Source organism: Hypanus sabinus, chromosome 21, assembly GCF_030144855.1.
Source record: "Hypanus sabinus isolate sHypSab1 chromosome 21, sHypSab1.hap1, whole genome shotgun sequence".
In the NCBI taxonomy this organism is placed as follows: Eukaryota; Metazoa; Chordata; class Chondrichthyes; order Myliobatiformes; family Dasyatidae; genus Hypanus; species Hypanus sabinus.
The window spans coordinates 60,503,357-60,519,578 of NC_082726.1; the positions used below are offsets into that span (position 1 = coordinate 60,503,357).

The following is a 16,222-nucleotide window of genomic DNA, read 5'->3' on the forward strand; positions in this document are numbered from 1 at the left end:
CTCCCTGAATCCCCGTTCCAGCCTTTGCTTTCCACTGGGGTTGCTCCCTCTGTGATTCCCTTGTCCAACTGTCCCTCCCCATGAATCTCCCTCCTGGCACTTATCTCTGCATGTGGATGGAGGCTACACCAGCCCATTCAACTTCTCCATTCAGGGCCCCAAACCATCCCTTCAGGTGAGGCAACACTTCACCTGTGAATCTATTAGGGTCATCTGCTGTATCTGGTGCTCCCAGTGCAGCCTTCTCTACACCGGTGAGACCCAACATAAACTGGAGAACCGCTTTGTTGAGCACCTCCACTCTATTCACCAAAAGTGGAACTTCCCAGTGGCCAACCATTTTAATTCCTATCCCCATTCCTATTAAAACATGTTGGTTCATGGCCTCCTCGTTTGCCATGATGAGACCACTCTCAGGGTGGAGAAGCAACACCTCATATTCCATCTAGGTAGACTCCAACATGATGGCATGAACATTGATTTCTCCTTCCGGTAATTTTTTTCCTCTTTCCCTTTCTGGCCCCTTACCTCTTGTCCTCACCTGCCTATCACCTCCCTCTGGTACCCCTTCTTCTTCCTTTTCTCCCATGGTTCACTATCCTCTCCTATCAGATTCCTTCTTCTCCAGCCTTCCACCTTTCCCACCCAGCAGTGAATGTTGGAAACTGCTATCAGGTCAAGAGGCATCTGTGGAGAGAGAAACACATTTGCCATTTAGAACACAGAATAGTTCAGGCTCTTCTGCACATAAACATGATGCCGAATTAAACAAAGTTCATTCAGCTGGCTCATAGATATCACTAAAGCCATTGGTAGGACAGAGAGGCTAAATGGCATTCAGTAATCATTCCCTCCTTGCATATAACAATTTCTATGTAAGTTTCAGCTTTAAGTTTGTTTCATCTTGTACATAAACTCAAATGTTCCTGATCCCAATCTCAATCACAGCTCTGGCTCCAGCCACAGACCTATCCACATTCTCAGTTTCCTGGCATTCCTGACCCCCAATCTCTTACATCAGTGGATGACACGGACTTCGTATATTAATATCTGAGCTGGATAAATAGATTTTCAATCAGTTAAAAAAAAGAAGAGAAAGGGCAAGAAGCCCACTTGAGGGAATGTGGATCAGCCATGATCCTACTAAACAGCAGTGCAGACACAGGGGGCCAAATGGCCTCCTCCCATTTCTTTACGGCCTTGACCAACATTGCTGTTAATGCAATCCCACGATTTTTTGCCTTGTCCCTACATCTGCTGCTGGATTAGAGAGATAATTAAGGTCACATTTTTTTTGTTGCATGTACTTCAAAACACAGTGAAATGTGTCGTTTACAACAAATCAAATCAGTGAGGGCAGCCCATTGCTTCTGGTGCAATGTAGCAGATTTACAACTCACTAACCCTAATCCATATGGCTTTGGAATATGAGAGGAAATCCGGGAAACCTACATGGTCATAGGGAGGGAATATAAGCTCCTATAGGCAGCAGCGGGAATTGAACCCCAATCTTACAGCTGGCATTTTAAAGTGCCAACTGCTACACTACTGAGCCTCTGTAATTATGAACTGCTCTGTGTGTCTGACTATTTGACTGAATTACTTTGGTTGTTGGCACGCAGAGGGAAGTTGAGGCACTGGAGGATGAGAAGCAACATCTCACGTCAGCCATCGCAGTGAATCTCAAGGAGCAGCAGAAGTTGATGCAGGTGCAAATGGGACTGAATCTCGAGCTTGCCACCTACAGGTACTGTTTCCATCTTACACTGTTTGACACTGCATGAAGCCTGGCTGACTGCAGCGAGCTCACTTTAAACTAAACCAAACCAAAAGCAACGATGGCCAAATGCACAAATATCAAAAAGCATTAGATCACCAGCCCTTTTAGGAGCAAAATTAGGAACTACTTCAATGGCTAGATGTTGGGAAATTTCTCCTGCAAACAGATACATCAAGGGTCAAATTTAAATCTGAGGTAGATTTTTGTTAACCAAAGTTGTTGAGAGATGAAGGATGAAAGGAGCTGTATAGAGCCAAGTGACAGACCAGCCTGATCTCACTGAATGGAGGAACCGAGTAGAGATTTAATGGCTTTCTATGATCATGGATGCTAATGGAAGCTCCCTACGAATAGAGAAGAGTATCAAAACCAACAGTGTGGAAAAAGAGAGGAGGAGTCAAGTCAGGCCATGAAATCAAGTGACATCATGCTCTAAGCTTTAGAGGAAGGCGTTACAGCAACTCTCCAGCTCAGATACAGACCATTCAGCCCAACTACAGTTATATTGTTTATATTCAGCATAGAAGAGGTCTGTTATGTTGAGCATATAATGTTAGGATTAGCATATGAAGTCCACTTAAGAGGCTTAAAAAGTGGGATAGGAGCTGTCCTTGACCCTGGCGATATATATTCTCAAGCTTCTGCAGAAATGCACATCTTCCTCTATTTATAAAGAATTGATGTGCAGTAAGAATCTCATTTGGGGAAAATATTATTGAATTCTTGGATTGATTTTAGATTTATTGAAGGCTAACAGAAACATGGTGATTCAAAATGAGATTGCGTTAGAGCATTAAACAGTAACATTAAACAGTTACTTACAGTTACTTCCCCTAAGCTTTCGGGCCCATCAACACCTCCATCCATTAACTTAAGCCCCCCCATTTCCACACCCACCAAAATCTATCATCACCTTATGTAAGATGGAACCCACATCTGAGAAAGTATTGTAAGTACATGAGAATGATTCTGGGAATGAAGGGGTTAATGTATGAGGAGCGTTTGGTGGCTCTAGGCCTGTACTCGCTGGAGTTTAGAAGACTGGGGTCGAGGGGGGGGGGGGGGAGGTTCTTATCAAAACCTATCGAATATTGAAAGGCTTAGATAGAATGGACATGGACAGAATGTTTCCTATCACGGACAAACTATAGGAGCAGAGGGCACAGCCTCAAAATACGAGGTTGTCCCTTTAGAATAGATGAGGAAGAATTTCTTTAGCCAAAGGGTGGTGAATCTGTGAAATTCATTGCCACAGACTTGCCTGTGAAGGCTAAGTCATTGGACATATTTAAAGCAGAAGTTGACTGGTTCTTGGGCATCAAAGGTTTACAGGGAGAAGCTCAGAGAATTGGATTGAGAGGGATAATAAATCAGCCATGATGGAATGGTGGAGTAGACTCGATGGACTGAATGGCCCAATTCTGCTTTTTTGTCATATGTACAATTAGTCTATGTATGGAACAGTAACTTGTAAATTGTGTTTTATAGGATTGGTTTATATTTATTGATTTATTTTGTTTTTATTGTGTTTTTTATGCTTATTGTGTTTTTATGCTGCATCAAATCTGAAGTAATAATCACTTTGTTGTTTACTTGTGCACTGAAGAATGACAATAAACAATCTTGAATATTGAGCAGGAGAAATGGAAAGGAAACTAATGAACTGGGGGAACATCTGAAACGAAAACTACAACACTGACATCATCTCTCTACAAGAAACGATATTAGAAACCAGTCAATTGCAAAGATAATTGGCTTGCTGCTCAAATATCATATTTTATTTGTGGGAAACCAACACATAAACAGTGCTTTATTAGTGAATAAACTCTGTAACAGAACACAGAGATTACTGGTGCGAGAGATGACTGGAATAGAGTTTAGCCCTGAAATGGTCCACTGAGGTAACTCCATAATTGGCTACTTCCATATCTGACCACTACAGATGCAGGGTTCATTTGGTATAGATTGAATACTGAGTGATAAAGTTTTTCCTTAATATGGGAAATTCCCTCTGAGATGTTAGAAATCGTCTCTGCCAGTTGTTGCCCATTAACGGCCTGCTCGGTGCAGCAGGCTTTCAAATCTGGCATTTTCCTTTGGGGACTTGACTTGTTAATCACTCCAGACTCACTGGAACAATGTCTCTTCAATTTGTTGGCTGCAGAAATTTTATTTGAAATGCAGCTTAGCTGCCTCAGTCCTGCTGGGCAAGAGTCCAAACAGCAGAACAGCTTGTAACCAGTCATCAAACTCACAGTCTTACTGGGAGGTGCGGCAGAGGGCTGCACTTTAAGTGCAAATCAGGTGAGTTTTATTTAGTTAAGGAGAAGTTGCTGGGGCAAATATATAAAGAAAGGGCCATTCCATTTGTTGTATTCTGTGCCAGATCTGAGAGTGTTCACAGCAGGAAGGAATGGATGGTTTTGTTATCTCACTACCAATAGAGGAAAATATTGCAGCTCTACTAATGTTATTTAAATTTATAACATTAGCTCCACTAATGAGTTAGCTACACATTAAACAAAAATTCTGCCAGCTGAACGTTGTCCTTATTAAAAGACACAAGGTCATTCAGCCCATCTCATTCATGCCTACACCCAGCAGAACATTTCCATCTATCCAACTTGGTGTAACCCTGCATTTTACTCACTCTCACATGCTCATCAAATACTCTTTGATCCTTTGGCACCAAGTTACACTGTGGGACAATTTGCAGCAGCCAGATAACACGCTTGTGTGTCTTTGGGACCTTATTCCTGGCTTTTCTCTCCTTCCTTTCCAGTCCTGATGAAGGCTCTCGGTCTTCATCTTAATCTTCGGTCTTAATCTTCTCCATAGATGCTGCTTGACCTGAATTCCACCAGAGTTTTGTGTGTGTTGCTCAAGATTTCCAGCATCTGCAGAATCACTTGTATTTATAACTAACAATACCAGTGCTCCATCATACTGCTAAATACATCAGAACTTTCTCTTGGCTACTGTTTCTGGTGATTTCATCCTCCCCTGCAGCAGATAGATCAACTGCTGAACTGAGATGTGCCAGCTCTTAGCAAACTCTTCCACTGAGTCCTGCACCAATAACAACCCGTTATTGTTTCGGAGAATGTAACTCCAGTTCCAACCCTTTTGACACACTGATTGCTTTGAAATACCCATTGAGCCAGTCACACCAGCCAAATTTACTTGGCTTTACAATACAGCTATGGGTTCCAGGAATCTTTGTGTAATCTGACATTCTCCAACCCAAAAATCATCGGTGTGCTGACTGAAGGCAGTTCGTAGGAGAAAGATTTCCTTTGAAGGGAATAACGTAATATCCAAACATAACCTCAACAAGTCTTCTCTTAATGTTGTAGATTCATTACAAATTACTGTGTGGAGTTAAATGATAGTTTAGTATCATGCATAGAGCTGGATTAAGTCTTTGTAGAACAAGAAGATTCAGGGTCTGGAGTAGTAATGGTGTGCTACTGGTGATGACATGGTGTTATGGATGGTGACGATAACACTGGTGATGGGATCGTAGTCACAGAGCTATCAGCACAGTAACAGGCCCTTCAGCCCAACTCATTAGTGCTGACAAAATTGCTTAACTGAGATAGTTCCGTCTGCCCATATCCCTCTAAACCTTATTAAATAAGGATTTAATTTTAATAATTAATTTTTACAAAACAAGTTAATTAAAAATGATTAAGTTAGGGCAAGGGAACATAATCCTTCATATTAATTCCTTCCTGACCTGGAGCACAGGAACTGCAGTTGGGGTGCCACGGTAGCCACATAGCAGTTAGCATGATATTATCATAGCTCGGGATCTAGGAGTTCGGAGTTCAATTTCAGCATCCTCTGTAAATAAGTTTGTAAGTTCATTCTTACGTGGACATAGGTTTCCTCTCACAGTTCAAAGATGTACCGGTTGTTAGTAGGTTAATTGGTCATTGTAAATTGTCCCATGATTAGATTGGGTTTAAATTGGTGAGTGCTGGTGGCGGGTTCAAAGGACGAGAAGAACCTATATCAGACCGTATCTCTAAATAAATAAAAAGAACTGCTTATATTTCTGCTGAGAGCAGCTTACTTGCCTGGATCCTTTCTACATTAGGAACCCCCAATATTGTCAGACCCTTGGTCTTATTCCATGCCCAGGCGCAACATCTCCCAGTAACTCTACTTTGACTGAATGTATAAATATATACACCTTCACCCTGTGACTACTTGTTTTTACAGGGCCTTACTAGAAGCAGAACAAAGGAAACAGCAGGAGATAGGCGAGCAACTTTGGAAGTCCAAAAAAGGTAAAACTGTTTTGTTGAAAGGATTTATTTAATCTGATTGTTCAAACTCTGCTTTTTAGCTAAGTATGGTGGAAATTCCTAAAGTGTATTTTTCAGATTACTACCAGTAACAAATTTCAGTTTATTCTGTAGTTCGTCACTAATTTCTCACCACTTTAGGCGACTTGCTCATTCAGTTTAAGTGAGAATGGTATTGGGTTTGCATCTTAATCTGCTTTGAGTTATCTGTAATACAGCACAATTAGTTTATAGCACCTTGAGTCTAGGGAGGGATGTGAAATATTGAATGATCATGGAGAAACTTGACTGACATCAAATTTGTTTGACATCAACTAACTCTCTCCCAGAGCTTGTGAATTGACCGTGACCTGCTGATCTATACAGTTTAGTGTGCTGTAGGCCAGTGGCTTTGCTCCCCCCTCCATATAATCTACAAAGGCTCTTCTTCAGTCTCCTAGAAAGCAAAACCTGACCATTCAAAGCTCTTGTTAACTTTGAATTCACCTAAAACTTTACTCATTCCCAAGTTCTGCTTTGGCTCCCACTCAGGTGAAGCTTTAATTTATTTTTGAATTCTTGTATGGCCTCTCCCCTTGTGATCCCTGTATTCTCCTCCAGTCATACAAGATCCATTGGAAGGTGGTTTGCTCCAAATTGTCCCTATCAATCATCCCTCCATCTGATTACTCCTCTGTTGAGAGCCATTCTTTGATGGTCAGAAGTTCATCTCCAAAGCTTTGTCCATCTCTTCCATCCTTCCCTGTGGTTTAACTGACATTTATATTTGATTGTGTGTGAAGTTCTTTGACATATTTTATGGAGTCATTGTCATGGAGAGATAAAGTACAGAAACGACCCTTCAGCCCTGTAAGTCTGAGTGAACAATCTAATGCCCATTATTACACTGGTCATATCTTAAACCATTTTATTTTCTTCACATTTCCATCAATTTCCAGATTTGTCCATTTACCTACACACAAGGAGCAATTTAATGTGGCCAATTAACTTAACAGCCCACTCCCCACATCATGTTTTTGGTCTGTGCGTGGAAACCCTCATGGCTACATGGAAAATGTGCAAATTCCACATGGGAAGAACCTGGAATCAGATCGTATCTGGTTCACTGGAGACACAAGAGCATGCCACATATCTACTAGATGGACCACTGTGTCATCCATTATAAACTGTAGAAACATACTGCACAGAAACGGGCCCTTCAGCCCAACATCCCTGCTGACCAAGGTACCCGCCTGACCTAATCCCATTTGCCTGCATTCGGCCCAGATCCCTCTAATCCTTTCCATCTATGATCCTGTGCAAATACCTTTTAAAGATTGCAATTGTAACACATCTACTACTTCCTCTGGCAGGTCTTTCCAGATACCCACCATACTCTGTGTGGTGACAAAGTTGTTCCTCAGGCCCCCTTAAAACTTTCCCCTCTCACTTTAAACCAATCCTCTCTGGTTTTATACTTCCCTACTCTAAAGAAGACTGACCATCCCACCTTATCAGTGTCCCTCATGATTTTATACACCTCTATAAGAGCACCTTTACATGAGAAGTGCCACATTAATATAACTTTTGTTGAAATGCTTTTTCACAAGCACTGAAATGAAGAGTTCTTCTGGGATACTTTTGAATATAGAAATCAGCTCCTGCTTTAAATGATATGTTAATTGCTTCAACAGGTATGGACACAAGATTATATAGATATAATGTTATGCCAGGTCCAATGCTTGACACTTTGGATGTGAAGTCACGTGGAAAAGATGTCCCCTCAACCTTCTGGAGAGATGCTGCGAAAAGCAACATTGGAATAACGTCAATGTCCATTCCATATCGAACATCTACGAGGAAGATTAACAGTTCTTTCTTGGATAAAGATCTCCTTTACAATGAGAAATCTTCATCTGTAGATTCTTCAACAAGGTCAAAGAATACATACAAAGGAGTGGCAGGGTCTACGTCAGCGCGTTGTGACTCGTTCAGCTCAATGAAGAAGCCTCTGGCTCAGTACAAAATGCTCCCACAAGAGAACAAGAGTCAAGTGGTTTTATCCGGGCAAAAGAATGTGAGGGAAGAGGTCACCCACAAATCCAGGATACATGGCACCGAGTCAGACAGTAAGAGTGAAACTGGTGTATCAGAGAATAGAACCACAGCTCCATATTCAAGTGACCAGCTAACATCTTTCAGTGAGATGGAACATTGTGATGGTAATTTGAGGTCCAGTCAACCTGCAGAAGAGGAAGAGTACAAAAGGCAATATTCAAAGAATGTGATAACCTTTGAACGTGATGCAAAGCAGCTGGAATGCAAAGCAGACTTAAATGATGTGGGATCATTTATTAGTCCTGACAGAGATGTACCTGCTGCCATGCATGAGGCAAATGCAGAAAAAGCCCCTCAGCCTTTCATCTCTGATAATATTATAGAAAAGAATGAGGAGGAACTTACACCAGAATCAGAGGAAGCGACACAGCCAAGAAATTCACCAGAGGAGTTAGGTCACTACAAAAGAATAACCCTCTTTGAGGATGGTATCATGACAGATGATGACAGAATCAGGGATGTCATTGAAGCTGTCATAAAACCCACTGAACTGGGAGAAATGCTCTCTTCAGAAACTGTCACTTATCACATTGAGGAGAAGGAAGTGCTGGAAGATGGGACAACAAAGCAAGATATCATCATACAGTCAAAAAGTGAGGCAACTGTTGATGTGGCAGATGAGGACGTTCTTCAAGAAATGCTAAATATAGACACCAAAGGTCCAGAGATACAACTGAAAGGGGCTTTGGAACATTTAACAGGGTCAGAGACAGAATGTTTCATAGATGGACTGCTAAACCTAGATATTAAAAGAGAAACTCCGGGGAAAGTATCCGTAAATGTTGAGATAAAGGAGCAGATGATGTCGGAAACTGATGACTTGCCTGCTCCAGCAGATGCCACCCCATTTTATGCCCGAGCAGGGGAGGGTGATCTTGAAGGAACAAACGGCAAATATGAAGAAGTCTTAAATGTCACAATGTCTGCTGCAGATTTCAGGAAAACAATGCTGTTGCCTTCTGAACCAGAGTCTCAGAAATTCCAGGAAAGGCCAACTAGTTTTCCTTTGGATGAAAACACAGAAGAGGGGAAGGATGAAGCAGAATTGTATGGAATAACTGAACAACATGAGAGCTTGGAGAACCTTTATGGTGATGAATATACAGAGAACATCGACCAGGCTAAATTCACATTTCAGGATTCCTTTGCAAAAGAACTGCAATCACCGCGCATAATAGAAGAATCGATTAAGGTTCCACAAGATGTTCAGGCATCCATTGTAGAACTACTGACGGAGGAAACTGAGGATCCAAAACTTAAACTAAAGGGAGCTTTGGAACAACTGAAAGAGGCTGTACCTGATAATCTGAGAGATGAGCTCTCGCTACTCACTGGAGAAATGGAAGAGAGATCTGACGTGTCTGTCAGCATCAAGAATGTCCAGCAATCTTCTCAGAGTGGTGTTGTCACTATAGAAGCCCAAGTAAATATGTCACAAAGCCTTGATCCAGAAGACTTTTTTTCAATGGAAAAGTGCACCGAAGAGGATGTAGGTGAAATAGGGTCTGGACTAACATTTCTCAACAGCCAGCAGGAACTACAGAGGTTATTGAATGGGAAAGGTCTTCAAATGGTTGAATGTTTAAATGATGAAGGCAGAATTAGAGCAAATCCTCAGATTTTTAAAGAAGAACAGATATATTTTGAACCTAATGCAGAAGATGTGGAAGAATATTCATCTACTCAAGGCCACACAGGTTATCAGATCACTTCTGAAATGATTGGGTCAAGTGAAATGGAAGATGATGTGACTCACTGGTCACAAAAGGACATGGATAAAGATTATGGAGAAGCGTTTGTTCACAAAATCTCTGACCCTGTTGATTCATCAGTAAGTCTTCACATGAACGTAAACAGAATTATATCAATGCACACCAGTGGAGATGGGAATGAGGGAAGTATGTCTTTCATAGCGCAGGAGCAACATGCTGAAGGAACAGTTAGAAGCAAACTGGATAACAATTTATATTGTTATGAAGAATGGGAATCTGGGAGCAGAGGTGAACTGGCTGTTATTGGTGAAACTGAAGAGAAAGACCAACAGACTTCTGATTCAGAACTATTGCACTACTCTTCTTCTCCTAAAGTCCTGACTAAGCATAGGGTTGTCGTGTCCGAAAGCATCTCACAAGTGGTTCATGGTGAACAAGACAACGGTGTTGCATACCTTGATGAGAATCAGCAGGTTACCTTTTCTCAGACTGATGAACCTTAAAATGCTTATGAGAAAACAGTTTATGTTCTTTTATCTAGAGTTTAGTTAAATTGGGGATCAGTGCCACAGAGCAGACATTATTCAATCTCAATGCAATAGTATATTGTTTTGCTTTGATAATACACAGCTTGGAAGTTATTTATCAAGCATATAACCATCTTCTTTGTCTTAAGCCCATCACCCCTAATGCAGCATAGAGCATTGGGCACCAACAGCAGCTTGCCAGAATCCTCTGGCCAGTCTTTCAAGTTGGCCCCACATGTAGCCCATCTTTAGCAGAGATCCTTCCTCTCCCAGAGCTGCTTTTGGCATCTCTGTCATTCTGGGTTTTACAGGATGGGGTTGCTAGCCCAATGCCCAACCCTTCTTCTTTTCTAAGTGGGCTTGGGACCATCCATGGCAGAATTATATAACTATAGTATACACATTTATTTTAAATCTGATTAACTGAGACCTTAATGTCATAGAAATAATTTCTAATGGGAAAATAATTAGTTAGTAATAACTTTGCTAGAGTGATTTACTAACTTTTCAAAAGTGATGTCAGAGGCTAAGAAGTAATGACCACAACCCCTGGGAAAATGACTGACTGAGGCATTGACATTGCAGTCACTTACCTGAATTTTCCATAGAACTGACTGCATACGGGCAGTTTCAATTAATAAGCTTCAGAGTGTAGAAAATTGCTGCAGTTAAACAGCTATGTTAAATTATGGCATTGTGCAGTTTAAGCTGAATTTTAGATTCCTCTGGCAGCTCTTAGTCAAAAAAAATTTCCAGCACAAATATTACTGTTAGAGAAACAGTAAAGGGATGCCAGCACTGTTAATGTAACAGGCAATTAACATTAATCCATTCAGAAAAAGTACTTTGAGCTGTTTCCCTTTTCTGTTAATTAATATTTAGGCCATGTCGCTTGGTTAGAACATCCCAGAAATATGGTGGATGGAGGGAAACTTAGATTTCACATGCCTCCTTTCCTGTACATTTCAAAAAGGTATAATGAATGTGGCCCTTGATGAATCATTCTGCTTAGACATGTGAAACATGTGAAACAACTGAACAAATGTATGATTTTAATTTCCTGATTTCCTCTTTCTTCAAACCTGGAAGTGTGTCAGCTGCATCTGCATGCATTCTATCAAATATAAAACAACTATTACTAGTTTGAGTAAATTAGTATGAACATCAATTAGTGTTGAGACAATTATATTTTTTAATTAGTAATACAGTCACAGAATAGTCAGAGTGGGCATGTATACAATTTGGACTGAATGTTTATGTCATGTAGCATAAGGAAAGGGTAGGAGATATTTCATGAAATGACCTTTATGGTTGAAGTGAACAAATTAGCATTTCTGTACTGCTGTTCCTTGACTGACAAAAGGGGTGCATTCCAAAAAGCAATCTGTTAGACAAAATATCAGCATTTGAAAAGGCTTTTCAAACTGAATGCATATTTGGTATTATACTACAATATATTCCCGTGGGCAGGGAGTGGCATGTTAGTTGTTACAGCAAAAAATAGATTTTCCCATTGTGGACATCTAAAGCAGTCAATGGTAACAGTGAAAATCTGTGAATTGAACATGTGTAGATGAAGGAAAGACCTGTAGATTCAGTGACAACCACTGGTGGGGTTCACAGCCATACAGTACGTATTGAGGTGCAGTTACTGCTGGAAGATAGCAGCCAATGTTCTCATAACAAATGGTGCGGGGGAGGGGCTATTCTGCATAAGGCACAACCTTTGAGGGAGGGAGAAATGAGAAAAATGACAAATTAAACCCTACTGAATAAAGGTTGCCATCAATATTAATGATGTATTTAATTTGATATATTGGTTCATGTGCTGATCAGAATGAAAAACTTCCATCAGCTTCCTATCTGTCCCCCTTACCCAGAACATGGCAGTGTTGTTTGTTGTATTGGTTACATTAGAGTCATTTATACCTGACATCACGGAAAGTGGACTACAGGTTGGTAGGTGCGTGGAATAAATGCGGTGTACTGAAGTTTGCATTGACGCTTACAGTTCTGGGGATACTATAGTCCAAGATAAAGTTAAATAATGCAGAGGTAAGGACTAGTAATGGTTGAGTTACATGTTATACTATGGCTAAACATATACCACTTTGAAACTGCTTCCTGTATTCTTTTCTAAAATGTTTCAATTTAGCAGTAAAATGCTTCTTCAAATTTCAGAATCCTGTTTTTCTTCAATTCAGGTTACTGCATTAGAAACCTTTATATTGGAACCAGCTAAGAGATTAAACACTCTGAATAGTCCCAACATGTCCAAGCCTGATGCAATGAGTGTTTCTTCCCAGTGCAAAGCTCTGAAAATTATCTTAATTATGCTTCCATTAATGCTGTAAAGTGGCGCTCTCACTGAAGGAATGGGATAAATGTTAACTGGTGCTGCAAGTAGTCTCTCATTTAGTAGAAGGAAGACAGCTTAATAAGTTACAGCTAGAGCAGTTTCACTTTAGATAAGTATGTTCAGGGTGCTTCTCTCAGCTTCCAGCCATTGAGCATAGAAACCATTCTGTTCAAAATCCAATGCGTTCCATCCGTCAGTTTTCAGCTGATGAAAGAAAAGCTTTAGAGTGGAACAAACAGGCTAAAGTTCCTTTAGCACTCCTTTTAAAAAAAAGGGTTGAAGTAGAAAAATAAGCCTGCTTGAAAGATTACAAAAATAATTCTTTCATCCCAAGTCACACTCCAGTACAATGTTATGTTGCTAGGAAACTCTGGCTTCAAAATGTGGCAGATCTTCAGCAAAGCGCCCCAGATGCTGTTAGCACCCATCCTTGAAATTTCCCACTGTAGCTACACTGGGGCACGCATTCAATGCTGCTCTCCTGAACTTGCAGCAATGTTATGATGGCTGAAAATGCAACAGAGTATTTAATAACCCACACCACAATATATATTTTCAACTGAACAGTCACAGACTAAGGTGCAATATGTAGGTCTTAGCCACATGTACAATATTCGTAACTTATACTTTATTAAACTGGACAATACAAATATAAAAGTGGTCAAATTAATATCAAACTTGGCAAGAGGTTTAGAATTCTAAACAATTCCCAACTACACCCAGGTGAAAAGTTAAGCTAGTGAACAGACATGGATTGACAGAACGTTAAAAACAGAAGATTAATTCACCAGGTTGTGAGTATTCTTCAGGATCACATTTTGAAATGAAAAACAGGACGATATAACATCAGTAATGTGTACAAACAGAACAGTTGATAATGGTCTGATAACACTTAATCATTGCCATAGTCCCTACAGTTTACTAGAATCTATGTATCTGAAATCCATCTTGGGACCTCCTGTATAAAATAACAGAATCTGATTATATGAAATGTGCTTCTTGTCAGAATTCTACTTGCATATATAATTATAATCTGTTCCAAGCTTGATGCTTGATACTCACCCAACCTGGAGGCACTTGCAGTAAAGAGGAACAAAAATCTCGTCACACTGTACAGAGTTTGTCAGTGGCAAAGAACTTCCTGATCTGGATATGTACTGAGCTGGTCTGGTACAGTACAGCTCAACCCTACTTGAATGCAAGTGTTGAATTAGAGTAGTATAAGATTGGTATAATTAGGTACCTCACAGTCTCAGTCATCAAGAGTTCACAGGCCGAAGAGCCTGTTTTTGCACTGTATAATACTGAGTATATACACCTGACATGAATCTTGTCAGATCCCAGTTTATAATTTATTTCAGTGCAAATCTTCCAGTTTTATGCTGAGCTCAAACATACAATAAAAAAGAAACACTAAAAAGCCTTAAAATTGTAAGATTAAGATAGTAAAATTTAAAACATGCACAAGATAACAGGTAACAGAGTATATAAAAATAGTATTTTCCTATTACAGATGGTTCGAGGACTAACTCTGTATTGGTTTTATTCTTACAAAGAGTGGTGGTTCTTGGAATGCCCTGCTGGGGTGGTGATAGAGGCAGATACATACATTAGGGATATTTAAGAGACTTTTAGATAGGCACATGAATGAAGGAAAAATGGAGGAAAAGGTTTAGATTGATCTTGGTACAGATTAAAAGATCAGCACAGTACAGTGGGTCTAAGGGCTGTACTATTTCAAGTTCCACATTCTAATGAACACGCAGTCAAAGTGATGAACCAACGGTGCATAAATTATCCGAGGAAGACTTGCATGATTTGTTCAAGTACCAATACATGGTGTTTGCATTGAGAAATTGAGGTGCAGAGCCTTAGATCTGGCCAATACACTGGGTGAAGAGAGTGTAATGCATCAGTCAGGGATAGACATTTCTTTTGCTACCTCCTGATAAACCATGCTTTGGTTTCCCAGCACAAAAAGGAGATCTCTGCTTTGTGTGATTTGCTCTGGTCTGTCCTTCAGCCAATGTCAGTTCTGGAGACCTGTTGAGAATAGCAACAACAAGCACTTACTGAAACCTTCTCAGTGTGGGCCAAAAGAAAAGGTCAAGATGTTCCAAAACAGTTATTTTTTTTCTCTGTGCACTATTTGTATGCAGGTGCTGACCAGTTCTGACATTTAGTACCCAGGTGTCTTCAGCTTCCCAGTAGATATGAGAAGCTGCTAGCAGGCTATTCCTTTTGAGGAGGAGACATCAAACATCAATGAGCATGAATGTCCTCTTTCTGAAGAAATAACTGAGAGCAAGGACCCTGGTTAACTGGGAATCACCGGAGAAAACAGGCACGGATTTTTTTTATCCAGAGAGTGGTGAGAATGTGGAATCTGGTCCACAGGGATTGTTTGAGGCAAATAGTTTAGCCATGTTTAAGGGAAGGGTGGATGGGCATACAAGGGAGCAGGGAATGGGGAAGTTGAAGGCAGAATGCCTGTGAATCAATGAGTCTTCTGGAGGTCGAAGAGGACGGCCTATTCTGGGGTTAGAGGACTGTGAATGTGGGTGGGTGGGTGAGGGAGGAGTGTGGCTTGTTTTGCTGCTGTTGCTTTGCCGTTTGGTATGTTCTGCTGATCATTGAAGGCATGTTATGTTGGTAATGGAATGTGTGGCAACACTTGTGAGCTGCTCCCAGCACATCTTTGGGAGTATTAGTTGTTAATGCAAATGATGCATTTCACTGTATGTTTCAATGTACACACGATAAATAAATCTAAATCTGAATTGGCGAGCTATGCTGCCAAATGTCCAGGAGGAAAGAATGGAGGAGGGTAGAGTGGAGCACAAATGCCAGCATGGTCTGTTCTGGATGAACACTCTCTGTCTCCACTATATCCCTTAAATAATCCTATAGTAGGTTTCCTTAGCCATGACCTCTAGAGGTGAATAAACTCATGAGGGGCATAGGTAAGGTGAATGCACTCAGTCTTTTCCCCAGGGTTCAAAAATTAAGAATTAGAGGGCAAGGCTTAAGGTAAGAGGAGAGAGATTTAATAGAAACTCGAGAGACAACTTTTTTTTACATGAATGGTGGTAAGTATGTGGAATAAACTGGCAGAGGAAGAGGCTAAGGCAGGCACATTAACAATGTTAAAAAGTACTTGGACAGGTATACAAATAAGAAAAGTTTAGAGTCTTAATGGGCCAAACAGTGGCAGGCTGCTGTCTGTATGCTATGTATGTTCTGTGATGCTGTGATTGCACCAGAAGTGTAGCAAAACTTCTGGTGCCAACTCCTGCCTGAAAAGCAATTTGGTTCCATTCCAATTTCTATAGTACATGCCATGTCATTAGCTCTTCACTCAACCCTGGAACATTTGGACAGCAAAGATACATACTTCAGGGTGCTTCTTATTGACTATATTTTGGCATTCAATA

General features: G+C 40.5%; 2 protein-coding genes across 9 annotated transcripts in view; one reads left to right on the plus strand and one right to left on the minus strand.

Moving 5' to 3' along the window:
• The window catches only part of synm (synemin, intermediate filament protein), a 40,551-nt gene extending 27,947 nt beyond the window's left edge, over positions 1–12,604 (plus strand). For all 3 annotated transcript variants that reach the window (XM_059946673.1, XM_059946671.1, XM_059946672.1), the window contains 3 exons: positions 1,623–1,747; positions 6,008–6,075; positions 7,767–12,604. In XM_059946673.1, coding sequence (XP_059802656.1) covers positions 1,623–1,747; positions 6,008–6,075; positions 7,767–10,405 — 2,832 coding nt within the window. In that variant the 3' untranslated portion in view covers positions 10,406–12,604. The remainder of the gene's footprint in view (positions 1–1,622; positions 1,748–6,007; positions 6,076–7,766) is intronic.
• A 144-nt stretch (positions 12,605–12,748) lies between these two features.
• The window catches only part of ttc23 (tetratricopeptide repeat domain 23), a 190,957-nt gene continuing 187,483 nt past the window's right edge, over positions 12,749–16,222 (minus strand). For 4 of the 6 annotated variants that reach the window (XM_059946676.1, XM_059946680.1, XM_059946682.1 and 1 more), the window contains 2 exons: positions 14,731–14,831; positions 12,749–13,295 (listed from right to left, as the gene is read on the minus strand). In XM_059946676.1, coding sequence (XP_059802659.1) covers positions 13,183–13,295; positions 14,731–14,831 — 214 coding nt within the window. In that variant the 3' untranslated portion in view covers positions 12,749–13,182. Of the gene's footprint in view, positions 13,296–13,394; positions 14,832–16,222 lie in introns of those variants that run through there. The other 2 variants (XM_059946679.1, XM_059946678.1) reach the window with 2 other exon arrangements.